The sequence below is a fragment of the Nerophis ophidion genome, linkage group LG11 (assembly GCF_033978795.1).
Source record: "Nerophis ophidion isolate RoL-2023_Sa linkage group LG11, RoL_Noph_v1.0, whole genome shotgun sequence".
In the NCBI taxonomy this organism is placed as follows: domain Eukaryota; kingdom Metazoa; phylum Chordata; class Actinopteri; order Syngnathiformes; family Syngnathidae; genus Nerophis; species Nerophis ophidion.
In genome coordinates this window covers 61,858,841-61,885,272 of record NC_084621.1, presented here as the reverse complement: position 1 = coordinate 61,885,272, position 26,432 = coordinate 61,858,841, and the positions used below count along the sequence as shown (strand labels likewise).

The window sequence follows — 26,432 nt, the reverse complement described above, 5'->3', positions numbered from 1 at the left end:
GCGTGATTGTAGCTTTTGTCTGTGGGCCTAAGCAGCTCTGCTGTTTTTTTAGACCACTAAATGATGCCTCTCAGGACTGTCAGGGTCTCAAGTTGAGGATTTTATTGTGGCATCCTTTTCCCTTTCATCTCTTCCTGCCTCCGCTTGTTATCCATGATCACTTTTATCATTCCAAGAGCTCCATCATCACAGAGTAAAGTGCCGCAGGAGAGAGGAGCTCGCGCTGTTTATTGTTTATCGGGATGCTGCATCACATATAGGGTGCGCATAAACATCATCAGTGAAGTCCTACTAAAGCAGTGGCTAACTGGCCAGCAGCAACATGGATGTGTGTGTGTGTGTGTGTGTGTGTGTGTGCGTATGCTATCTGTTGTCCTTTTTTTCCCCTGCTGTTTGTAACATCACAGTATCGTGGCCCCTTGGCCATAGTCAGCCTGCAACCGCCCCGGCGTCATTACCGATCACTTCTGATGAAAATAGGATGTGAGAGTCCTTCGCTAATGAATTGTGAAGTTTTATCTGAAACATGTAAGGGTAATTTGGCTATATTTCACACTTTTTTGGTTTTAAACAACTTTATTTATCATTCGTTTTAATTAGAGGGTTAGGGTTTAATTATATATGTATATATATATAGTGGACGACTTTCCCTGTCGCCGCTCGGGTTCCACTGACCACCCAGGAAGGACATCGCTTTTAGCAGGTTTGACTCTTTTATTTTTCAATAAGGCAGCTGTCTTTTGCGCCGTCGTCGCTCCCACTGCTCCCACTGTTATTTATATACGTTTTTTTTCCAAATAGTTCAAGAAAGACCAATACAAATGAGCAATGTTTGGCACTGCTATGCAATTTAATAAATCAGAAACTGATGACATAGTGCTGTATTTGACTTCTTTATCTCTTTTTTTCAACCAAAAATGCTTTGCTCTGATTAAGGGGGACCTGAATTTTAAAAAAATGTTCACTGGGGGTATATCACTGAAAAAAGGTTGAGAACCACTGGCCTAGTGGTTAGAGCAGGGGTGTCAAACTCAAATACAGGGTGGGCCAAAATTTCGAAACTGAACAAAGCCACAGGCCAAGGTTGAACAAATTAACCTTTTAATAGGGACCCAAACAAGTTTTGCATTGAATATTAAACAAGCAAGGCTTATATAACATTATAGTGACATGTAATATTGAGTTTTAAATAATAATCATTAAAAAATATCAATGGCATATCAAATAAAATATTGAATGCCTCTTTTCTATTTACAGCCCATTAAGGTAAATATCAAATACACTTTTCCCACAGGCTAATAATACATTTGCAAGTAAAATAACATTAACAAATTAATCAAGCATTCAAGCCTTGAAGGAGCAAGAGAAAGTGCATGAGTAAAACATTAATTATTGCTTGGGGCGGGGGGCATATTGTAGCGTCCCGGAAGAGTTAGTGCTGCAAGGGTTTTTGGGTAGCTGTTCTGTTGTGTTTATGTTGTGTTACGGTGCAGATGTTCTCCCGAAATGTGTTTGTTATTCTTGTTTGGTGTGGGTTCACAGTGTGGTGCATATTTGTAAGATTACCAAAACTTTATTACCGGACGCGGCCAACGCTGCTGCTCACTGCTCCCCTCACTCCCATGGGGTGATCAAGGTTGATGGGTCAAATGCAGAGAATAATTTTGCCACACCTAGTGTGTGTGTGTGTGTGTGTGTGTGTGTGTGTGCGTGTGTGTGTGTGTGTGTGTGTGTGTGTGTGAGACAATCATTGGTCCTTTAACAATAACTTTTTACTTTTTATAGTTTTTGCTTTGAAAAATGTGACTGTGAGCAAGTTGCAAACAGTACGCTTTAATGTAAAGCACAAGCAACACTTTCCCAAACTTTCCTGTTATCAATTTTATTCAACAGCTCCAGTGACCCCCCGCAACCCCGAACAGAACAAGCGGTAGAAAATGGATGGATGGATGGATGGATGGATTGTGGTTAGTTCTGTCTGCATTGCCAAATTAGAATATCAGGAGACCACTTGAGGCCATCAAAAATGTTGAATTGTCTAAAAATATCTCCTCACACAGTCCAAACCAAACTAATGGACTCTTTATTTTATATCACGGGAGAAAAGTCAAGGAAGTTTTAATTATTCTGAGAACTAGTAAAATAACTATCTTCACATGTCGAAACTGGTTGCAGAATTGACACATCAGCCTCTCATTAAAGCGCTAAGCTCAGAGATCCTTTGAACACAGAACAAGTTGTCGGATCCGGTTTTCCGCTTACTTTTGTCCCCATATTGTTGAAAGGATTTCTGAGAAACCCAGATAGGTTAATCCTTTTCTACACCCCAGAGCATTGCAGGAATTTGCGGTTTATCAGCAGAAATCGTTCTTTCAACCTGTTTCCCAGTATTCGTTAGAGGGAATAAAGAAATAATAAAGACTTGATACTTGATATTTGAAGTGTAGGTGTACTTTTTTAAGTGTCCAGAATGCTTGTTTTAGGCTCCTGTAAAGAGGTTAACCACAAAGATGTTGGTGTTGCATTTTTGTTGCGTTTCGCTTGATTGTAAAATGTGTCGATCGAGAGGGGGTGTGACATTAAATTTGTGTCAATATTTAGTGTTTTATCGTTCATAGTTAATAATGTAAATCCCACATTCTTTTTTTCCATGTACATTTTGGGTGTCTCATTCAGTAAAAAAATTTAATATTCCTTTCCGTTTTTTAATGCGGTCTGTCATAACGTTTTTAGCGTTCAATCAGACATTATTGTGAGGTTTTGTGTTAGTGTTCCCAAAAATAGGACCCAATCACACATACTGTACAGCAGATTTTCACAGCTTACATATACATATGAATGTACATATATATTATATATTGATATATCCATATATATGTATACACATATGTATACCTATATGTGTATACATATTAGATTAGATTAGATAGTACTTTATTTATTCCGTCAGGAGAGTTCCTTCAGGAAAATAAAAATGTTCAGCACAATCCCATTCAAGATTAGACAAACATTACAGGGAGACAGAACAGGATCGCTGACGGGTCTGCCGGCTTCTAGCGCGCCTTACAAAACAGATGAGATACAGGGAAAAATCGGTCTTAGCCTGGGCCTTGGAGAGGGGGTGCAGACTGAGGCCAAGGGAAAAAAACTACTCATAGCCATAGCACACATCCCTCTTACATGTGTGTAAGAGGGAAACATTAAACATCAAAGAACACAGAGGACATTAAAGACATTAAAGCAGCAGATACAACCAGACACGTCTACATACAGCTATGAATAAAAAGTAAAAGAAACATATACAATGTGGTGGTCTCTGCGGTGTTCCACGCCATCGTCCGCTGGGGTGGAGGATACATGGCCAGAGACAGGAGCAGACCCAACAAAGCAACCAAGACAGCCGACTGCACTCCCGGCCAGTGTCCAGTCCGCATGGATGAGCGAGGATACGTCCAAGGTGACTGAGGTGTCCGACACCTGCTCACCCAGCCAAGACACCGCGAAGCCTCCAAACCGACTCCGGTGTGGCAGACACCCAGCAGCTGGTCTCCATGGCCAAAAGGCTCCCGGGAGGCAGATCCAGAAGTCCACAAAAACAGCACCACAAAGGTCACGAAAGTGCCACCCCTTGTCACACAGTCCCAAAGGGTCCCGGACCAAAAGGCAAGAAAATATAACAACACATGAAAACAAGAGGGAAACACAAAAGGATGACACAAAAGCACAGAGCTCCTGCCAACAGCAGCCACTACAGCAGCGCCATCTTGGAAAAAAAAAATAATAATAATAAAATAAAAAATAAAAATATGTGTGTTTATATATATGATAAATGGGTTGTACTTGTATAGTGCTTTTCTACCTTTAAGGTACTCAAAGCGCTTTGACACTACTTCCACATTTACCCATTCACACACACATTCACACACTGATGGAGGGAGCTGCCTTGCAAGGCGCTAACCAGCACCCATCAGGAGCAAGGGTGAAGTGTGTTGCTCAGGACACAACGGATATGTGTGTATATATATATATATATATATGTATACACACACTCGAATATCAATGCCCCTCCCGACGGTCTCCCGGGGCAATAATTCTCCCGGTTTTCACTCGGATAACAACATCAAGGGCGTGCCGTGATGGCACTACCACTAGAATCCTCTCCAACCTGTCGTCTCGTCCGATTTTCCACCGAAGAGTGTGCCGGCCCAGTCACATGTTGTATGAGGCTACTGCAGACCCATGGAAGTGACTGCAAGACATATTTGATTAACAGCCATACAGGTCACACTGAGGGTGGCCGTATAAACAACTTTATAACTGTTACAAATATGCGCCACACGGTAAACCCACACCACACAATATTGACAAACACATTTTGGGAGAACATCCCCACCGTAACACAATATAAAAACAACAGAAAATACCCATAATCCCATGTAGCCCTGACTCTTGCGGGCTACAATAGGTGGGCGGGGGGGTGTATATTGTAGCCCGGAAGAGTTTGGGCTACATGGGATTCTGGGTATTGTGAAGTGAATTATATTTCTATAGCGCTTTTCTCAAGTGACTCAAAGCGCTTTACATAGTGACACCCAATATCTAAGTTACATTTAAACCAGTGTGGGTGGCACTGGGAGCAGGTGGGTAAAGTGTCTTGCCCAAGGACACAACGGCAGTGACTAGGATGGCACAAGCGGGAATCGAACCTGCAACCCTCAAGTTGCTGGCACGGCCACTCTACCAACCGAGCTATGCCGCCCCGTATTAGTTCTGTTGTGTTTATGTTTTGTTACTGTGAGGATGTTCTCCCAAAATGTGTTTGTCATTCTTGTTTGCGTGTGGGTTCACATATTTGTAGCAGTGTTAAAGTTGTTTATACGGCCACCCTCAGTGTGACCTCTGTGGCTGTTGATCAAATATGTCTTTCAGTCGCTCCCGACGTCTATAAAAGCCAAATACAACAAGTGGTTGGGCTGGCACGCTCTTTGTCCAGATTGTAGAGGACGCTAAAGGCAGTGCCTCCACAGTGCCCCCTTAATATTGAAATTCGGGGTGCACTCAAAATTTGGAGTATCCCGAAAAAAACGAGGGTATACAAGTATGATGATGTAAAGCGCCATTCATATAAAACTCGCGGGCTGCACCAAAATTAAATTTTCATATTTAGGGGCGGGCCGCGTGTTTGAGACCCCTGCTTTAGATGATCACGAAGACCAAATGCTGATCCGGTTTCCTCCAATGTACGAGAGACCTTGTTGGTTGAAGTTATACACTGGAAAAACTCGAAATCTTGCCAAGAATATTTGTCTTATTTCTAGTCAAATTGTGTCAATGAACTTAATTTCAGACAATATCACTTATAACTAGAGTTACACCAAGATGGAGGACCTTGTTTCAAGACAGTGCATCTTGAATATCTTGTTAGGTGAGAAGATCTTGAAATGATCTTGTTTTGAGAAATATTTTAGATGAAATAAGCTTTTTCAACATGTCATGATGTTTTTATGCTCACAAGATGTAGGTTGTATGATGAATAATCTTGTTTCAAGAAAGAGACCTAACTTGAATTGAGACAACACAGCTTTATTGAATTTGCAGGTCAAAAGCGTCACAATTGCAGCATCATGCATTATGGCAACAGTTGATGGATTGCATATTAAGAGTGACATGCCATGATGTCGGTGAGATCATACTTCACTGGAATGAATATGGCATTATTAAAGTTAACATAATAGTATGGTGTAAAATCCACACAGTTTTCAGAATTCCAAAAAATATTGGCTTGTGCAAGGTGAGGAATCTCTACCTCATAGGATAAATACTGTTCATTCCAACCAATTGTAGAGAGAGGTTGACATTCAAAACAAAACACTGATTCATTTCCAATTAAGATGTTTTTCACAACTGCAAACTCTGGGGTATTATTGAAAACATTAGAAATAACCAAAGATTTTCCACATGTATGCTTATTTCCATATTGAGCAATCCACTGGGCACACACTACATGTTCAACTTGCTCTATTCCTAAGAATTGTTTGATCTTTCCTTCTACGTAGTGAACATTTTTCACCTCAGATGTTGGGTCTATTTCAATGTCATTACAAAAAATAGGATGTTTGTCATGCACATTCTGACTACATTCATACAGTTGGTTGTGTTTCACAAGAGATTTACAAATATTCTTAAAACTACTTTTTATAGCCCACTGCTTGAAAAAGCAATGCTTTGACTCAAAACGCATACACATATGCCTAACAGTAGGACCAAGTGCTTTAATCTGGGAGGGAAGATGCAGCAGGTAATGTTGTTTAGGTATAATATTTAAATCTGGAAACAGCTGTTTGAAATGTCTTAAATGCTGCTCAATTAAAAGCTTCAGCCTAGGAAGAGTTGCGAGTGCAATAATAGGTGAAAACAGAATTTTAACTATCTCCAACAACTTAAGTAGCAATTGTGTGTGAGCATTTTCTCCAGTTGTGTCAATGAGAAATGGCAGAATCTTTAACAGAACCAGCATTTGCCCCGCTGATTGTTTAAGTTTATTGTCATTTGATGAAAGTGTAGTAACAGATATGGGACAAGGCTTGTCCCTCATATCTACAGGAGAGTAAGGGAAACCAATAATTCCACTATTAAATGTGTCTAAATCCATATGTCCGGAAAGTACAAGATGCTTCAAAACACATTTGATTTCATATGGGGCAACACCTTCGAGAATAACATGCATGATGTCCTGTGGTGTTTGATTAGTGATATCAAAGTGGGGAAATTCTGTTAATTTACTTCTCCTGTTTATACCAAATGTTGTTTTTAGATGTTCTCTTAGGAAATCAGTACTTGCTTTTTCAATGTCACTGCATTGCCTGTTATGTCTTGCCATTGTCCTTTTCACAAACAAATCTTCATTAAATTTATTTTGCATATCTTCGAAGTTGCATTCACAGTGCCTACATTTACTGTAGGCAAACCCAACTCCTTCCTTAAATCCAGCCACTTCATGTTGAGCAAGAGTGTCTCCGCACACAGACAAAAGTGTCCCATAAATTGTCCTCTCGCCATTTGAAGTATCAACCCGAACACCATTATACAGCTCGATCAAATCATGGTTAATCCTCTCAAGTATTTTATCAATACAGGAAAGATCTTTAGATTTTACCATGGCAAGCAGACGAATGGCAGCGAGTCTTGATCTGTGTATTTAGCGTTGATGTTACCTAAAGTGTAATAAATCAATAACAATTTGTTTTTGTTTGCACGAGAACCAAGAGGATTGCAAAGCTCAATTTCATCTGTATATAAAATTAACTGCAATGCTGTGGGAACTTTCAAAAACAGAGGGTGTGACTTAAAAATGTCCCCATAAATGAAATCATTAAAAAAAACATCTTTGCAGGACTCTGGCCCCTCATTGATCATTTCAAGAATTTTAGGATGTGAAAGCAGCTGCTCCAAACTTTTAACTAATGGTATGTAGTAAAAACAATGTTTTTTTATGGCAAGAACTCTGGAATCTCCACGCTTCACATAAGACACTGTTTGTTTTGCAGTAACAATTTCTGGTTCAACTGGATGTAACAGTTCTTTGATGGTCTTGTCCTGCAAATGTGTTGTAGCAATCTGGCGAAAAGGGTCAACAAACTGGTCAAATACGCTCATTGCATGACTCTTTAGTTGATCCAGGTCTCCAGAATGACTCCCAAAGATGCTCTTCATTTGATGACTCAGGTTCTCCAATAATGCTGTTTGATATTGCTGGACTCCACTCACCATCTGGTTAACAGCTCTCTAGGGAGGTGGAAAAAGCATTAAATAAATAACAAAAAGTAAACAAACAAAAAATACTACACTACAGACTTCACACAAAAAAACCTGCAGAGCTCAACCCTACATAATGTCTGGCACATGCATTTTTAAGACACAAATGCATACATTACAGTACCTGTGTCAGTCTCTGGGTTTCTCTGGCCTGGAGAAGAAATGCAGTTGCATGTTTAGAAAGGTTAGCCTTCATGCAACCCTGGGCAGGTTCTTGCAATTCATGCTGAAACAGATTAACAAGAATCATATTATGAAAGGGAAAATGTTGACCTTGAAAATGTGTAAAAATTATATCCAGTAATTTGATAACTGTATTTGTCCTTAGTTCTATACACGTTTCAATTAAGCGTGGTGACTGAAAAATATATCACAAATTTCTGATTCATATAAAACAAAATTATCTTACCAAAATATTTGATTGTTTTTCTAATATTGGCAACTGTAAAATGTGTAAACAGAATAACTATTAGATGTTCATTATTATTCTTATTATTATCATAGCGCAAATAACTATTTGCACAAAAATAAACACTTGTAGCCACGAGTGCTCTGTCTTTGGCTAATGAAAAAATACGGACTTACTGTTCCATGTGTCCCATCAACCTCGACTGCAGGATTATTATCATCAGTCCGGTTGGTTGTGGCTGTCCTCTCCTGTGCCTCTGGTAAACGCTGGCCAGACGATCCGACCTCCTCGGTTTCTTGAACTTGGAGAAGATGGTGCGCGTGCATACGCTTTACGTGATAGTAGAAGGAGTTATACACCCGGTACTCACTCGAGCAGCCATCAATCCCACACACTACGCGAAAGTCCGGGCTGCGACTGTGCATGGTATTAATGTGACTCAACAACTGTTTTAGAGTCAGCGCCACAAATATGTAACACAAGAAACAACGCCAAATCATGTTGGACAAAAAGAGGATTCGAAAAGACGATAGAAAGCTAAGGATGCGCTGCTGCGGCAATTCTGACGGCCGTAATCCAGTCGTTGCTATGGTAACTCCCGCCGGCACCACTTTGCAGCAGGTCAACCGAGGTCAACCATGGATTTACGGCTATGTGCGTCACTTTACCTGCGCGCCATTTACGCTGTATCGACGTCCACTAATTTGAACCGTTGGAACCAGCAACACTTAATTGGATGAGTGTCTCCTCAAGTAAGTAACGACGCTATGTCCTGTATTGTCAATTCGAGTTTACGTCGCCATATATGTCGCCTTTTAACTCTTATGTATGACTGTATTTTGTGTTACAGAGAACTTCTTGTGCGCAAGTTAAACTTAGTTAAGCGAACCAGCTAGCTTAACCATTAGCATGGAGGGACTGGATGATGTCACCGCATCAGTTTTAAGAGGTAATGTATTTCTTTTAAACATGGAGTTGTATTTCAAGTCAATATCCTCTGCTAATAACAAAAAAGCCATCAAAACTATAAATCTATGCTCCCACTTTAATATATTTGATACACTTTAATTTTCATTGCCCATGTCCCCTGGTGTATCTTACTTTTTTAATTTCTTTTTTTAAAATTATCATTATTATTTTTTATCTCTATCTCTTAATTATAAATGTATTTATTTTGTTGTTACATCTATCTGTTATCTAATTGTTATTAATGTGAAGCTCATCATATTGCTTGTTGCACTGTTACTATTACTGTATTTTGTAAATCAATAGTAAAGTTGAAAAAAAAGTATTACTTTTAAACATATGTCTACAAGCTTTTAAGGTAAAATGCACAGTTAGGATTCTTTAGTATGATTAGTCGACCGACTTAAGATTAAAAAGCATAACGTAAAATTATGCCGATTTATTAGATTTTTTTTTTTAGATTCAACATATTGTTATATATGTACATATTTCGGGGCACTGATTCATTTTAATATGTGTTTTCCAATGTAGCTGCAAACATCAGCGAGGAAATGCTGAGCACCTTGTCTCGAGAAGACTTGCGGGATCTTTTTCCAGGCCCGGAGAACTTTTTTCGGAGAAAAGCAGTGTGGAGTTTGTGTCATGATGTGTCAGAGGATGTCAGTTTCTTAGTCATATGACTTAAAATAATCACCAATTACTTTCTGCATTGCTGTTCATCGTAACACAATTAAATTGTGCATTTTCCACTTCCACATTATCTTTCATGTTGCAGCAAACTCTCCAAGAACACTCTGGAAATTCCTCGATCAATGATTCACCGATGCCAAAAACATTGACTCCTTTAAAAGCAAAGCCTGCAAAGTACACAACCCCTGAAAAAGTTGTGAAGTTATCATTCCCGGAATATGTGTTGCACACCGACACTGAACTTGAGCAAGTCCGAAAACAGTACTTCGAGTTGTCTAAAACGGGCTTAGAAAGCACCTGCCATATGTCAAAGGAACTCAGATGCAGACTCATCCGAAACACCATGACCAGTATGATGGCAATTCTGAGGGCAAGAGGGGATGAAGGATCAGACAGATACCCATCAAAACCAGAAATTACAGCAATGGCAAAAAGAATAGTACAATATTACCCAATGCTGCAGGATAAAGGCCTGAAGAATACATGGGTATGTGACACACATTGAATTGATGACCAAAGAGACTCCGCCTGGCCACTTAATGTAGCAATTTGATGAACGTTTTAATTGTGTCTTGTCCAGGTCACTGTGTTTACACAGCTGTACAAACGACTGCAAAATGTGAGATCTCCCCAAAAACGCAAAAAAGATGGGAGTCATTCAAAGAGGTAAGACTGTAACTAATAATTACTTCTATTGAGGATGAGTCTACTCGTCCTTGTCTTAATTATTTGATTATTTCTGAATAATGCCTTGAAATTGTTAAACTTTTTCTCAAAGCTCAAGTGACATCCTCAGGTCTTACAACTTATTATGGAACATGTTGACTTTAATTTTAAAACAACAGTTAAAATGTAATCAACTAATTGGCTAATCTTTGCAGCTCTACAAAGAGGCATCATCTTGAACACCCAGATGACACTGATGAAATTGATTCAAACGACTCAACAGTGATTCTGGATCTCTCCACGGAGGGTAGTAGCAGGTCAGACCCCAGCAATAAAGAAAGAGGTGATTCTCTTAGGATTGAGACAATTATACAGTATGTGCCAAGTGCCAGTCAACAGTGTATTGGCTTATATGCTCTGCATCAAAACAAAATGAAGGCTGAGTCTAGTGGAAACCTTTTTATGACCCTCCATAAGTAACATTCAGCTGCTTCACTACTTAATATTTTGATCCAAATAATACATTTCATTGTTGAATTTGGTTCCAGAAGAGTGAACCTATTCTTAAATTCAATTAGTCTGACAGCATGATGTTATTTGTTATGTTATTTGATGATGTTATTTGTTTTAGGAGAGACAAACCCCCAATTGCTGCTTGAAGAAGTGACCCGTCTTCCCTCCAGTCCTGAATGTGAGTATATCTGTATGTCTCCCCCTTCACTGTGTGTGGTGACTTGTTATAGTAGACCGTACTTGCATGAAGTTCAATGTGATTGATTATATTAGCCAATAAATAATGGAATTTTGTATATACATTCTGTAAATGGTTGAAATACTGATATATGAATGATTATAACATAATGATCAGGGCTGAATGTAAAAGATTTACAAGGTGTACAATATTAATGGATGATATTCATTTGTAATTTGAAAACATCTTAATGACAGTATATCACTTTGTGCCTTACAGCTAACAAGCCTGCTCATAGTGCCAGTCCAGATGCGGCCAGTCAAGCAACCTTGGCCAAGCACTACAAGGCCCTACAGGCTTTGTTTGAAAGAAAAAATCCAAACTACCAGGATGTTTCTCATCTTCTGGATTTGGAATTTGCAGCCAGAAGATTATTCATTGACTCGGATACCATTCGTGAGGAGGACAGACCTGAAAAGATTCTCGAAGCTTATCCCTGTTTTAAGGACATTGGACATGTAAGTCATTATTGACTGTGCATAGTCAATACACAGTACTACACACTCACTGTGTTAGATTTGGATTCCCACCTCGAGAGCGATTTATTCATGTCAGTTTTGATACAATATTTTATAGGTGATGGACGAGCTTCGACGCATTTTGGACATGAGAAACTGCAACTTCATCAGTGAATTAAAGGAAAGATGGCATGACTTCTGCCAGAAGGTGCAGTTTTTTGGTGTGTCCAAAAACATGCTGAAACCACCAATGGGAATAGACAAAGGTAAAAAATTATGTTTTTTACTTAGTGAGGATGAAGCTTCGGGCTTGTTAATTATCAAGTTCATGCACTCATTTCTAGTCCTTTTTGTAATCTATTTTCTCCAACCTCCTCAATCCTATCCCAACTCAATTCTCAATTCTGCCCTGAACTGTGTAAACAGTCTCACTAATATAGTAGTATTAGGTTGATGTTATCCTTTTTAGTTAGGGGCAAGCCAAAGATGGGGACATTTTCCTCAATAATTGTGCATTTTGTTCATATTTAAATACTGAATCTCTTTTTCAACAGTGCAACAAGCTGTCGAAATTCTGCGTGTGCTGCCATCACTGTTCCCCTCCATGTCTGGTCTGCCGAAGAAAGTCAGAGATCTAAGTCAGGCTCTGGTGCATGTCCTTGAGGTGAGCAGTGCAAAATATACTGGACCATTTTGACTGCATTATATAAAAGTTAAAACTGAAGGTGTATCCTCTGCCTGCTCCAAATGAGTTTCCTATTTATATGATTTTTCTTTCTTTTCTTTTGCATTTGGTATGGTTTAAAAGTTAAGATATAGCTTTCTGTATGCTGTAACCTTTATTATTTATTTGATTGCAACCAACCTCTTTGCCTTAAAGCCAAGGTTCCAGAGATGTATAACTATTATCGTGACGGAAGGATGTCTTATGTGTTTTAGGAAAAAGAAGACCCCAATTCCTACTTGAGGAAGCGCCCTCTCACATGCCCGGTCCTGATTGTTAGTTCGTCCAACTGCCTTCTAGCGGTAGGAAATGTGCCGATAACTACCTTTCCCAAGGACAAGGTCACCGAGGGTGCTGTATACCTGATGGCATACTATTGCACCCTACATCTTACATACCCAAAGTGTGTCGCAACTCTGATGTCACTCATACAAACAGAGGTCCTACTGGACAACATTCATGAGAGTGATCTCACATCATCGTACAAAAAAAGCATGGCTGAGTGGAAGGCTTTTATTGGCCAGTAGGCTTGTGGTATGCAAAATAGCACCCACTTCTTCCCCGAGGCTGCTATCCACATACAATGGTGGACAAGTTGGTCATATGTTAAGTTTGTGAGACCTTTTCAATGTTAAGCACTTGGCAAATGTTATGGGCTGAGCAAGTGTTTGTGTGATTTGTATATTTTATGTGTTTTGAAAATATTTTTTGTGATATACTGTTGTGCATACAGTGAGCCGTAAAGAGCTCCCCCCACAAAAAGCATGCCAGTGCAAACATTTATTGACGAATAAACGTTGAATGCGAGACTAATTCTCATTTACTTGCCTTATTTTGAGCTGATAATGTCTTAAATTGAGAACAATATTGCTAATAATTATGACTCAAAAACCCCTAATTGTAGTCTGTTATGCTAACTTCAAGATATATTGTCTCAAAATGCCTCTTTCTAATCTCACTTCAAGTACAAGACATTCTTAAATCTAGAACAATTTCTCAAATATCAGACTTAAAATAAGTGAAATACACTTGAAATGAAAAGAATAGTACCAAAATACATGCTGGCTTTCAGGAGAAAAATACCACTTTCAAGCATCACAACCTTATTATGAGACAGAAAAATCTTACTATACAAGTAAAATATAACTAAAAATGAGTTATTAAAACTTATTTTAAGACCTTTTTAGCCATGTCAGTCTTAGAAATTCTGTCTTATTTCAAGAAATCTTGTTGAGACAATTTTCACTTGTTCCATTGGCAGATTTTTTTGCTCAATTCAAGCAAAAATGTCTTGTTTCATTGTTTTTTTTACTCATTTTTAGATCAGCATTTTTTCCAGTGTAGCTTGACTTTACAGCTGCCAAGGAGGTGTTTTTTCCTGCCAGAGTGTGTGCTTTAATTTGTCTGTCCTAGCAGGGCGACAATGAAAAACTGCCAAGCTGTTCTACACAGAAATTGGCACAGGGGCATATCTTGGATTAGTTCTTTTTTTGGATGAGCTATGGGACAGATCAAATTTCACATTCACATTTTTCTATATCTAATTTAATGGCTGGATGGAATCTGAGAGTGGATCCTGCAGATTGATGGGTTTGGGCTTCGGGGTTTGGTCTAGTTTGGCAGCAGATCTATAACTTCTGTCCCGATTTCATTAATTGTATATGTAGCAAAGAAGATTTGGAATGTGATGAAAGGAAAATTGAAAACAACTCTCAATCATGCATATTTGGACTTTTGCAACCTTTTAGCAACAGTAGCAATGGAACAGGTTGACTTACAGGAAACTCCTTCAAAAGGTTAATCCAGGGGTATGGAAACTATGGCTCTAGAGCCATATGTGGCTCTTTTGATGACTGCATCTGGCTCTCTGATAAATCTGAACTGATGTTGCTTAACACGATAAGTAATGAATAATTCCACTTGTAATCACAGTGTTAAAAATAATGTTCAAAATATAAAACATTCTCATACATTTTTAATCCATCCATCCGTTTTCTACCGCACCTGTTCAAGAAGTTGCGTTAATGATAATAAGTCATTTATTTATTATTGGTTAGTGTGGGGCTTGCCCTCCTGGGGGTTCTTCAGACCCCCAAGCACCGACATGAGAGCCTGTTTAAGGGTTACAATATTATTTTATTTTTCAATAAGTCTCTCAGTTGCTTTCCAGAAATTGTATTTCCAGCCCCAACCCAGTCCCTCCTCCTGGCTGCTGCTTATAACAGAGCGACAGGTGATTAGATAACAAGGCCCAGGTGGGCCCTCGACGCACCTGTCGCTGCAGGCCCGCAGGCCACGCCCCCTCCACAGTTAGCTTCAGAATAATAATGTTATTACAAAGAATAAGAGACCTATTGTACTCTAGAAATGTTGGTCTTACTTAAAAATGCATGTGTTTAGTTGTGTTCATTGTTAAAAAAAATATTATATGGCCCTTACGGAAATGTATTTTAAAATATTTGGCTTTTTGGCTCTCTCAGCCAAAAAGGTTCCCGACCCCTGGGTTAATCCAATTATATTGTATTAGTGAGGCTTTTTTTAAGTTTGCGACTAACATATTGTGATTAAATTAGAACTTTATCAATGCCCTGGCTGTGCACCCTCAGGGAGGTTAGGGTTGCATTAGCAGCAACACCGTAAACAGGACGGTGGCAATAGCAACACAGCACACGGTGCAGACAGGTAATAGACAAAAAGTGTATGAATAAAATATTTTTCTATTGTCCCAACCTCCTTGTGAAGAGTTATATGGTTTTTAGGGACAAAGTAGTCTGTTTTTTCTTGGGAAAGAGCAGCTTGTCACTGAACAGACTTCTCTGCACACTGATGAAGGCCAGTAAATGATGGCCAGCGTTTTGTTCAGAGATTTTCTCTCTGTAACTGTCACCAGGGAGTTCAGCTCCATGCCAATCACAGAACCTGCCTACCTATTAGCTATAAACGTGTCCTCCTTGAAGGCGCTGCAACCCCGAGCACACCACAGTCTGGAATATTACACTGGAAACATCAGACTAGTACAGGGGTCGGCAACCAAAAATGTTGAAAGATCCATATTGGACCAAAAATACAAAAAACGAATCCGTCTGGAGCGCAAAAAATTATGAGCCGTATATAAGTCTTATAATGAAGACAACACATGATGTAAGTGTCTAAATTAGCTATAATAGCCTACTATCAAAATGTCTATGTGTCGCAGGCTGAAGCAAATCTTCATTGACAGAACTGTTGAAATTTTGTTTTTAGTGGCTTCGTGGAGTTTTTTCCAAAATGTATGGAAATGGAAAAAAATGAGGTGAAAATTATATTATTTGTTGTAATATTGTTTCTGTTGGAGGACATCCATCCATCCATCATCTTCCGCTTATCCGAGGTCAGGTCGCGGGGGCAACAGCCTAAGCAGGGAAGCCCAGACTTCCCTCTCCCCAGCCACTTCGTCTAGCTCTTCCCGGGGGATCCCGAGGCGTTCCCAGGCCAGCCGGGAGACATAGTCTTCCCAACGTGTCCTGGGTCTTCCCCGTGGCCTCCTACCGGTTGGACGTGCCCTAAACATCTCCCTCGGGAGGCGTTCGGATGGCATCATGACCAAATGCCCGAGCCACCTCATCAGGCTCCTCTCGATGTGGAGGAGCAGCGGCTTTACTTTGAGTTCCTCCCGGATGGCAGAGCTTCTCACCCTATCTCTAAGGGAGAGCCCCGCCACACGGCGCAGGAAACTCATTTCGGACGCTTGTACCCGTGATCTTATCCTTTCGGTCATGACCCAAAGCTCATGACCATAGGTGAGGATGGGAACGTAGATCGACCGGTAAATTGAGAGCCTTGCCTTCCGGCTCAGCTCCTTCTTCACCACAACGGATCGGTACAACGTCCGCATTACTGAAGACGCCGCACCGATCCGCCTGTCGATCTCACGATCCACTCTTCCCCCACTCGTGAACAAGAATCCTGGGTACTTGAACTCCTCCGCTTGGGGCAGAGTCTCCTCTCCAACCCGGAGATGGCACTCCACCCTTTTCCGGGCGAGAACCATGGACTCGGACTTGGAGGTGCTGATTCTCATTCCGGTCGCTTCACACTCGGCTGCGACCCGATCCAGTGAGAGCTGAAGATCCCGGCTAGATGAAGCCATCAGGACCACATCAACTGCAAAAAGCAGAGACCTAATCCCGTGGCCACCAAACCGGAACCCCTCAACGCCTTGACTGCGCCTAGAAATTCTGTCCATAAAAGTTATGAACAGAATCGGTGACAAAGGACAGCCTTGGCGGAGTCCAACCCTCAATGGAAACGTGTCCGACTTACTGCCAGCAATGCGGACCAAGCTCTGGCACTGATCATACAGGGAGCGGACCGCCACAATAAGACAGTCCGGTACCCCATACTCTCTTTCTCCGACGATGCCACAGAAAAACGTGTTTTATGCCACTCCTTCTTTGTCTCATTTTGCCACCAAACGTTTTACACTGTGCGTGAATGCACAAAAGTGCGCTTTTTTGATACTGTATTATTGACTTCTTATGGAGTGCTAATCAGGCATATTTGGTCAGTGCAAGACTGCAAGTGAAGTGAAGTGAAGTGATCTATATTTATATAGCGCTTTTCTCTAGTGACTCAAAGCGCTTTACATAGTGAAACCCAATATCTAAGTTACATTTAAACCAGTGTGGGTGGCACTGGGAGCAGGTGGGTAAAGTGTCTTGCCCAAGGACACAACGGCAGTGACTAGGATGGTGCAAGCGGGGATCGAACCTGCAACCCCCAAGTTGCTGGCACGGCCACTCTACCAACCGAGCTATGCAAAAAAAAAAAAAAAAAAAAAAAAGTATGAGTTTGAACATTAAATATCTTGTCTTTGTAGTGCATTAGAGAAGCCAATCAATGCTAACATGCTATTTATGCTAGCTGTATGTACATATTGCATTCCTCACTTATTGGTGTACTTCAGATCTTTTAATATCCTTTACTCTTATCCTCGTTGTAGATAATTTAGTTTTGCATGCCTCGTGACACATTATCTGTATGGAATTTTGACTGCATTTCTAATAGATTTTTGTGTGCCATGTTGTTCCAGACCACAGCAAACATTACCTACCTTGCCAAAGATTGTAATAAATCTATTAAAAGAAGACAACCTGCCCTTCCCTTAACTTGGACACACACATATTTACCTTTGGCCATTAAAAGCCAGTAATTTCCAGGAGTTATCTCACCTTCTGAGTAGCCTCTGATTTACTAATGGTGAGTTGAGTTGAGTTGAGTTTGATGTGAGACTTGTGTGGCATATTGTTGCCGGATTCGGTCCTCCGTCAATGCGTCAGTAAGAATACAGCAAAAGGTAAGGACTAAGGGATTTACTAAACTCAAAACAGGCTGGAACAAAAACACTGGTGTAAATAGAAAAGGCAAATAAAAGCGCTAGCATGGAAAGCTAGGGAAAGCTAACCGAAACACAAAGACTTGGCACAAAGGCACAAAAAGGGGAAAAACAAAACAACTAGCATGAAAGCTAGGAATAAAATAAAGCTTAGCGTGAGAACTAGCGAGATAGAGAATGAGAGACAAGTCATCAGCAGTTGCATGAGAACAAACTAAGATCCGACAATGAGTGAACAGAAAAGGCTGGCTTATGAAGGGTGGTGATTAGTAAAGACAGGTGTGCAGGAGCCGAGAGTAGCAGCTGAAACTAATAAGAAACCATGGGAACAGACTAAACAGGAACTAAGCGGGTGGAACGACGGAGAGTGACACAAAAGCATCAAACAACAATATGTAGAGATCCGAGCAGCGGATCGCAACATTTATTTCGAACATGGAAGCATACAGCATGATACATCACAATTTCCAGTTTCTCTTTTGAGCATGTTTGAAAAGAAGTAGGAAGAAGCAGAGCTTATTTAATCCCACCCATTTTCTTTTACATAACAGTTGCTAAAACTTTTGATCACTTCCTGTTCTCAATTTATTCACAATATACTCTATAAGTAATAACAATAAAAATAAATAAATAAATAATAATTGGTGAAATAAGTTATATTTCATATGTTGAGATAAGTAAGATTATTTTGAGAATGAAAGAATGGATGGATGAAATACATTCAGAATGTTTATCATGGTTCTTCTTCTTTCTACTTTGTAAACACTTTAAGTTTGAAGAGTTTCTTGAAGTGGATCATATTTGTACATTTTTTGATTAATCGATTCCATAATTTAATACCACATACAGATATATCGAAGGTCTTAAGTGTTGTACGTGCGTACACATGTTTTAAATTAAATTTTTCTCTAAGATTATATTTCTCCTCTTTTTTGAGAAGAATTGTTGTATATTCTTGGGTAGCAGGTTATAGTTTGCTTTGTGTATAATTTTAGCTGTTTGCAAATTCACTTTGTCGTGGAATTTCAGGATTTTTGAATCAATAAATAAAGGACTTGTATGTTCTCTTTATCCAACATTATGTATTATTCTAACTGATCTTTCTTGTAAAACCGTTAATGAATGAAGTGTACTTTTGTAGTTATTTCCCCATATTTCTACACAGTAACTCAGATATGGTAATACTAGTGAGCAGTAGAGAATATAAAGTGATTTTTGGTCCAGAACATGTTTTGCTTTATTCATTATTGATGTGTTTCTTGCTACAGTTTCACATTTCTAATGTAAAAATGTGTAGAATGAATACTACATTTCAACATTTCTGTCAACGGCGATTTGCTTCAGCCTGCTACACATAGTCATTTTGATAGAAGGCTAATATAGCTAATTTAGACACTTATATCATGTGTTGCTTGCATTATAAGACTTATATACGGCTTTTCATTTTTTCGACTCCAGACAGAGTTGTTTTTGTATTTTAATATGGTTCTTTCAACATTATGGGTTGCCGACCCCTGAATTAGCTGTTTGACTGGTTGGTATGATAAACCATGCATGGATAAATGATAAATAAATGGGTTGTACTCGTATAGCGCTTTTCTACCTTCAAGGTACTCAAAGCGCTTAACACTACTTCCACATTTACCCATTCAAACACACATTCACACACTGATGGAGGGAGCTGCCATGCAAGGCGCTAACCAGCACCCATCAGGAGCAAGGGTGAAGTGTCTTGCTCAGGATACAACGGACGTGACGAGGTTGGTACTAGGTGGGGATTGAACCAGGGACCCTCGGGTTGCGCACGGCCATTCCGCCCCCACAAAGTCAGAAAGACTATTTGTGGTGGGTGTGGCCTGTGGACCTGCAGCGAAGCGGGGTGTAGCGGAACCGGCTTCGAGATTAGCGACAGGTGCGTAGATGACACAGCTGAGAGTGTTTGTCTAATCACCTATCGCTCTGTTAAAGGCAGCCGTCGGGAGGGAGAGGAGGGGTTGTTGATGGCGGTTGGCGAAGCACGAGGGTAGTGAGAGCAAGACAGACCACTCTTAGGGAAACCATTCATGTGCTCAATCGAGGAAAGACAATTGCTGGAAAGCACATAAAGACTTTGCACAATCTGGCGTTTATTGTAAAATAAACATTATTGTTGACCCTGAAGAGGGGTGGTGATGTCGGTGACTGGTGGCCCAAATAACCCGGGAGGAAAAGACTTCCATACTATTGATTCTCTCTCTCTCTCTTAGGGATGTGTTTTACATAGGCGTGCATGACTGTTGAAATTGTGTTGGAATGTAACCAAAATAGGGGCTTCACGGTGGCAGAGGGGTTAGTGCGTCTGCCTCACAATACGAAGGTCCTGCAGTCCTGGGTTCAAATCCAGGCTGAGGATCTTTCTGTGTGGAGTTTGCATGTTCTCCCCGTGAATGCGTGGGTTCCCTCCGGGTACTCCGGCTTCCTCCCACTTCCAAAGACATGCACCTGGGAATAGGTTGATTGGCAACACTTAATTGGCCCTAGTGTGTGAATGTGAGTGTGAATGTTGTCTGTCTATCTGTGTTGGCCCTGCGATGAGGCGGCGACTTGTCCAGGGTGTACCCCGCCTTCCGCCCGATTGTAGCTGAGATAGGCGCCAGCGCCCCCCGCGACCCCGAAAGGGAATAAGCGGTAGAAATGGATGGATGGATGGATGTAACCAAAATATTTACTGTATAGTTACACCAAAAAGTGAGAATATCAGCTTTTAGCCCTCATGTGATTTATGTTTCCTCTGTGAGCACAGCCTGTAAGAGGAGGAGATGATCACCTCTTGCAGATTAATGACAGAACAGCGACGGCCATGCCCACTGTGGACATTGTAACACGGTTTCTTCAAGGCCTGCTGAGCATTGTAATTTCAAGAAGACGACAAAAAAGTACACTGATGTATCACACGACCTTGTTAAAGTCAAGCTCCTTCCAGCTGACTCTGAACTCTGCTTCTGTGTCACGGAGACCATTAATCACTGCGACACTGAGTACTAATCTACTTTGTGGTGCCAAGCATTTAATTGTACTACCTGCTGACCGTGTGACATCATGTATATTAAATACATTATTAACATTGGGAAAGTTCATCCCTCACTGAATGGTGACTTGGAACAACTTTACAGAGGACCTATGGTACTTCTATTCTGCATTTAACACACTTCCTTTTGGTCTATATCAGTGGTTCTCAACCTTTTTTCAGTGATGTACCCCCTGTGAACATTTTTTTTAAGTCAAGTACCCCCTAATCAGAGCAAAGCATTTTGGTTGGAAAAAAGAGATAAAGAAGTAAAATACAGCACTATGTCATCAGTTTCTGATTCATTAAATTGTATAACAGTGCAAAATATTGTTCATTTGTAGTGGTCTTTCTTGAACTATTTGAAAAAAAAGATATAAAAATAACTAGTGATTCAATTCTAAATAAAGATTTCTACACATAGAAGTAATCATCAACTTAAAGTGCCCTTTTTGGGGATTGTAATAGAGATCCATCTGGATTCATGAACTTAATTCTAAAGATTTCTTCACACAAAAAAAGAAATATTTAACATCAATATTGCGAACGATGGACTCTGATGCGTCATCTATGTTGATGCTCCTCGATCTTTGCGCTGCTTTCGATACCGTCGATCATAATATTTTATTAGAGCGTATCAAAACACGAATTGGTATGTCAGACTCAGCCCTGTCATGGTTTAACTCTTATCTTACTGATAGGATGCAGTGTGTCTCCCATAACAATGTGACCTCGGACTATGTTAAGGTAACGTGTGGAGTTCCCCAGGGTTCGGTCCTTGGCCCTGTACTCTTCAGCATCTACATGCTGCCGCTGGGTGACGTCATACGCAAATACGGTATTAGCTTTCACTGTTATGCTGATGACACCCAACTCTACATGCCCCTAAAGCTGACCAACACGCCGGACTGTAGTCAGTTGGAAGCGTGTCTTAATGAAATTAAACAATGGATGTCCGCTAACTTTTTGCAACTTAATACCAAAAAAACGGAAATGCTGATTATCGGTCCTGCTAGACACCGACCTCTATTTAATGATACAACTTTAACATTTGACAACCAAATAATAAAACAAGGTGACTCTGTTAAAAATCTGGGTATTATCTTCGACCCAACTCTCTCCTTAGAGTCACACATTAAAAGCGTTACTAAAACGGCCTTCTTTCATCTCCGTAATATCGCTAAAATTCGCTCCATTTTGTCCACTAAAGACGCCGAGATCATTATCCATGCATTTGTTACGTCTCGTCTCGATTACTGTAACGTATTATTTTCGGGTCTCCCCATGTCTAGCATTAAAAGATTACAGTTGGTACAAAATGCGCCTGCTAGACTTTTGACAAGAACAAGAAAGTTTGATCATATTACGCCTGTACTGGCTCACCTGCACTGGCTTCCTGTGCACTTAAGATGTGACTTTAGGTTTTACTACTTACGTATAAAATACTACACGGTCTAGCTCCAGCCTATCTTGCCGATTGTATTGTACCGTATGTCCCGGCAAGAAATCTGCGTTCAAAAGACTACGGCTTATTAGTGATTCCTAGAGCCCAAAAAAAGTCTGCGGGCTATAGAGCGTTTTCCGTTCGGGCTCCAGTACTCTGGAATGCCCTCCCGGTAACAGTTCGAGATGCTTCCTCAGTAGAAGCATTTAAGTCTCACCTTAAAACTCATCTGTATACTCTAGCCTTTAAATAGACCTCCTTTTTAGACCAGTAGATCTGCCGCTTCTTTTCTTTCTCCTATGTCCCCCCCTCCCGGTCCGATGACCATGGATGAAGTACTGGCTGTCCAGAGTCGAGACCCAGGATGGACCGCTCGTCGGGACCCAGGATGGACCGCTCGCCTGTATCGGTTGGGGACGTCTCTACGCTGCTGATCCGCTTGAGATGGTTTCCTGTGGACGGGACTCTCGCTGCTGTCTTGGATCCGCTTGAACTGAACTCTCGCGGCTGTGTTGGAGCCACTATGGATTGAACTTTCACAGTATCATGTTAGACCCGCTCGACATCCATTGCTTTCGGTCCCCTAGAGAGGGGGGGTTGCCCACATCTGAGGTCCTCTCCAAGGTTTCTCATAGTCAGCATTGTCACTGGCGTCCCACTGGATGTGAATTCTCCCTGCCCACTGGGTGTGAGTTTTCCTTGCCCTTTTGTGGGTTCTTCCGAGGATGTTGTAGTCGTAATGATTTGTGCAGTCCTTTGAGACATTTGTGATTTGGGGCTATATAAATAAACATTGATTGATTGATTGATTATGAAACATGTCCACAAAAAATCTAGCTGTCAACACTGAATGTTGCATTGTTGCATTTCTTTTCACAGTTTATGAACTTACATTCATATTTTGTTGAAGTATTATTCAATAAATATATTTATAAAGGATTTTTGAATTGTTGCTATTTTTAGAATATTTTAGAAAAATATCAAGTACCCCTTGGCATACCTTCAAGTACCCCCAGGGGTACGCGTACCCCCATTTGAGAACCACTGGTCTAGATCAGGGGTGTCGAATGTACAGCCCGAGGGTCAGATCTTATCCGGTGAGTTTGCCAAGTATAAAAATGAGCTGCTTTTCTTGAACAAAAAAACTGCTCTTCTAAATGTGTCCACTGGATGTCACAATTGCAATTCTTATAGGCAAGCAAACTGCAGTAAAGGGGGATTGTGGCTCCTCCTCCTCAAACACATGAAACTTAAAACTTGCCATTTTACATCTTCTGCTTTGAACACATCGTCATTTTGTCCCAAAATGTCTCTGTCAAACACGAGAAAAGTGAACTTAACCCTTTTGAATAGTTTTTACTGTCACCGCCTGCTGCCACCTAGCGGTTTGTATGTTCACTTTTCCTTCGTTGGTGCAGTAGACCTGGCAGTTCCACACTGACACGCCCAGCCACGCAACAAACTCAAAAGTACTGTATTGGCCTTTCCAAACTTTCCCAGGTTCTAAACCAAAGGTGGGCCAGGGCGGGTGGTGCATTTTATAACGCACTTCCGACTCCAACTTAAGTCTCTCAAAAAATAGCTTTACTTGCAAAAGGGTGTTCTTTCCAACAGTCCATCCAAGGTTAACAAAAACAAATTTAACTGCATTTAAAGCTATAAACAAAACTAAGGCTCAAGAGTTGCGTAAGAAGTGGTCACTACCAGTCTCTCAACCCGACATTTGTCCAATCAGTTTCACCTGTGCACCCTTATATGCTTTCGTCACAGATGCTGTAAATGACGCGGTCTAATTCACTAACTTAACAATAACGACTAAACCATATATAAAAACATATTTTCATGGCAATCTAAAAAAAAAATTCTAATTTTACTTAATAATATATGCAGTTCTAGAGAAATATAAACAACACGAAAATGGCTACCACAACCATAATGAGAAAAATTAGTACAGTAGCACAGTAGGCCCAAGTGTTCATCAAACACCACCACAATGCCCAACACCAAAGTGCAGTAGCGCAGTAGGCCCAAGCATTCATCGAGCAACAAATCATTAATTTAACTTAATAATATATGCAGGACTACAGAAATATAAATAACACAAAAATGGCTACCACAAGTACTGCATAAAGAAAAAAACTATGCAATAACTGCAAATCGCAAATATAACGTTAACATATGTAGGTTCCAGTGACGTGCGGTGAGGTTCATGGCTGGTGAGGCACTGACTTCATCACAGTCAGATTTATAAACATATGAACCCTATAGAGCAGGGGTGTCGAACTCAAAAACAGAGTGGGCCAAAATTTAAAACTAAACAAAGTCGCTGGCCAAGGTTGAACAAATTAACCTTTTAATAATAACCTAAACAAGTTTTGCATTGAATATTGAACAAGCAAGGTTTATATAACTTTATATGGCGTGCAAAATTGAGTTTCAAATAATAATAATAATAATTTGGTGGTAGAGGGGGGGTACATTTTAGCGTCCCGGAAGAGTTAGTGCTGCAAGGGGTTCTGGGTATTTTTTCTGTTGTTACGGTGCGGATGTTCTTCCGAAATGTGTTTGTCATTCATGTTTGTGTGGAGCATATTTGTAACAGTGTTAAAGTTGTTTATACGGCCACCCTCAGTGTGACCTGTATGGCTGTTGACCAAGTATGCCTTGCATTCGCTCATGTGTGTGCAGAAGCCGCATATATTATGTGACTGCAAATCGCGCTGTTTGTATGGAGGAAAAACTGACTTGATGACAGGCTATAGAGGACGCTAAGGGCAGTACCTTTAAGACACGCCCCTAATATTGCTGTCTCCGGGTGGAGATGGGGAGGGATTCAGAAGAATGGTTGCCACGAGGGATTTTCGGGAGGGGCACTGAAAATCAGAGGGGTTGGCAAGTAAGAGTATTAGCTGTGAATGCAGTGTTATAGCGGTACCGCCGCTGTTTAATATCGGGGAGCCAGCTCTAATGTTAATTTGATATTGCCTCAAGGGCCAAATGAAATTACTTGGCGGGCCACTTTTGGCCCGCGGGCCAGAGTTTGACACCCATGCTATAGAGTTTTTTATTCACCATTTGATTGGCAGCGGTTAATGGGTTATGTTTAAAAGCTCGTACCAGCATTCTTCCCTGCTTGGCACTCAGCATCAAGGTTTGGAATTGGGGGTTAAATCACCCAAAATGAATCCCGGCCGCCGCTGCTCACTGCTCCCCTCACCTCCCAGGAGGTGAACAAGGGGATGGGTCAAATGCATAGGACAAATTTCACAACACCTAGTGTGTGTGTGACAATGATTGGCACTTTAACTCAATGTAGCAGGTACTTTGGCTAGTATAGTATAGTATAAATAAATTACAATTATTATTATCATTATTAGTGATAATACTGCTAACATTAACAATATTAAATAATCACATATATGTACAAAATAACAAACACGACAGTACGCAGTGTTGTCACTATGACAGGTGTAACCGCGCTCCAGCGGCCGTGTTCATTCATTGTCTTTACTGTAGCATAAAAAAAAATGCAGATGGCCTTAAAAAGCCACAATACTCAGTCACCATATTTAAGTACCCAAAATAAAGACTTGACATAAATATAAATTTAATCGGATCAGAAACATTGGAGGAAACGGGATTAAAACCCGATGCTAACCGCTCATTGAAAATACATGGGTACGGCTAGTACAGGGGTAGGGAATCTATGGCTCTAGAGCCAGATGTGGCTCTTTGGATGACTGCATCTGGCTCTCAGATAAATCTTATCTGACATTGCTTAACACGATAAGTAATGAATAATTCCGCTGGTAATCACAGTGTTATAAATAACGTTCAAAATATAGAAAAATTCTCATGCATTTTAATCCAACCATCCGTTTTCCATCGCACCTGTTCAAGATGTTGCATTAATGGTAAGAAGTATTATATTTATTATTGGTTCGCTTTAGAATAACAATGTTATTAAAAATAATAAGAGACTTATCATACTATAAAAATGTTGGTTTTAAAAATGCACGCATTTAGTTGTATTCAGTGTTAAAAAATATTATATGGCTCTCACGGAAATACGTTTTGAAATATAAGGCT

The 26,432-nt window shown here is 40.4% G+C and overlaps 2 protein-coding genes and 1 long non-coding RNA gene across 3 annotated transcripts; 2 read left to right on the top strand and 1 right to left on the bottom strand.

Annotated features, from left to right (window-relative positions):
• Positions 1–4,120: 4,120 nt before the first annotated feature.
• On the bottom strand, positions 4,121–8,798 carry LOC133561481 (uncharacterized). The gene is made up of 4 exons (XM_061914769.1): positions 8,401–8,798; positions 7,940–8,041; positions 7,384–7,785; positions 4,121–4,249 (listed from the first exon to the last, which is right to left on the bottom strand). Exons 1-4 carry the CDS (start codon positions 8,722–8,724, stop codon positions 4,121–4,123), a joined length of 957 nt encoding a protein of 318 aa, XP_061770753.1. The 5' UTR covers positions 8,725–8,798.
• A 116-nt stretch (positions 8,799–8,914) lies between these two features.
• On the top strand, positions 8,915–9,876 carry LOC133561456 (uncharacterized). Its single transcript, XR_009808705.1, has 3 exons — positions 8,915–8,976; positions 9,075–9,173; positions 9,722–9,876. It is a non-coding gene; the product is annotated as an uncharacterized LOC133561456 (long non-coding RNA).
• Positions 9,877–10,032: 156 nt separating this feature from the next.
• LOC133561480 (uncharacterized) lies at positions 10,033–13,444 on the top strand. The gene is made up of 7 exons (XM_061914768.1): positions 10,033–10,367; positions 10,461–10,546; positions 10,762–10,889; positions 11,517–11,755; positions 11,874–12,021; positions 12,310–12,419; positions 12,695–13,444. Exons 1-7 carry the CDS (start codon positions 10,185–10,187, stop codon positions 13,004–13,006), a joined length of 1,206 nt encoding a protein of 401 aa, XP_061770752.1. The 5' UTR covers positions 10,033–10,184; the 3' UTR covers positions 13,007–13,444.
• Positions 13,445–26,432: the final 12,988 nt, after the last annotated feature.

Excerpts from the sequence above, each read along its gene's own strand:
- LOC133561481 (XM_061914769.1), bottom strand. The coding sequence starts at position 8,724 with ATGATTTGGCGTTGTTTCTTGTGTTACATATTTGTGGCGCTGACTCTA. Across the intron at positions 8,042-8,400 it reads TTGATGGGACACATGGAACA|CATGAATTGCAAGAACCTGC; the intron begins GTAAGTCCGTAT and ends AATCTGTTTCAG. Across the intron at positions 4,250-7,383 it reads GGCCAGAGTCCTGCAAAGAT|TCACTTCCATGGGTCTGCAG; the intron begins GTTTTTTTTAAT and ends TATGTCTTGCAG.
- LOC133561480 (XM_061914768.1), top strand. The coding sequence starts at position 10,185 with ATGTCAAAGGAACTCAGATGCAGACTCATCCGAAACACCATGACCAGT. Across the intron at positions 10,368-10,460 it reads AAGGCCTGAAGAATACATGG|GTCACTGTGTTTACACAGCT; the intron begins GTATGTGACACA and ends TGTCTTGTCCAG. Across the intron at positions 10,890-11,516 it reads CCCCAGCAATAAAGAAAGAG|CTAACAAGCCTGCTCATAGT; the intron begins GTGATTCTCTTA and ends TGTGCCTTACAG.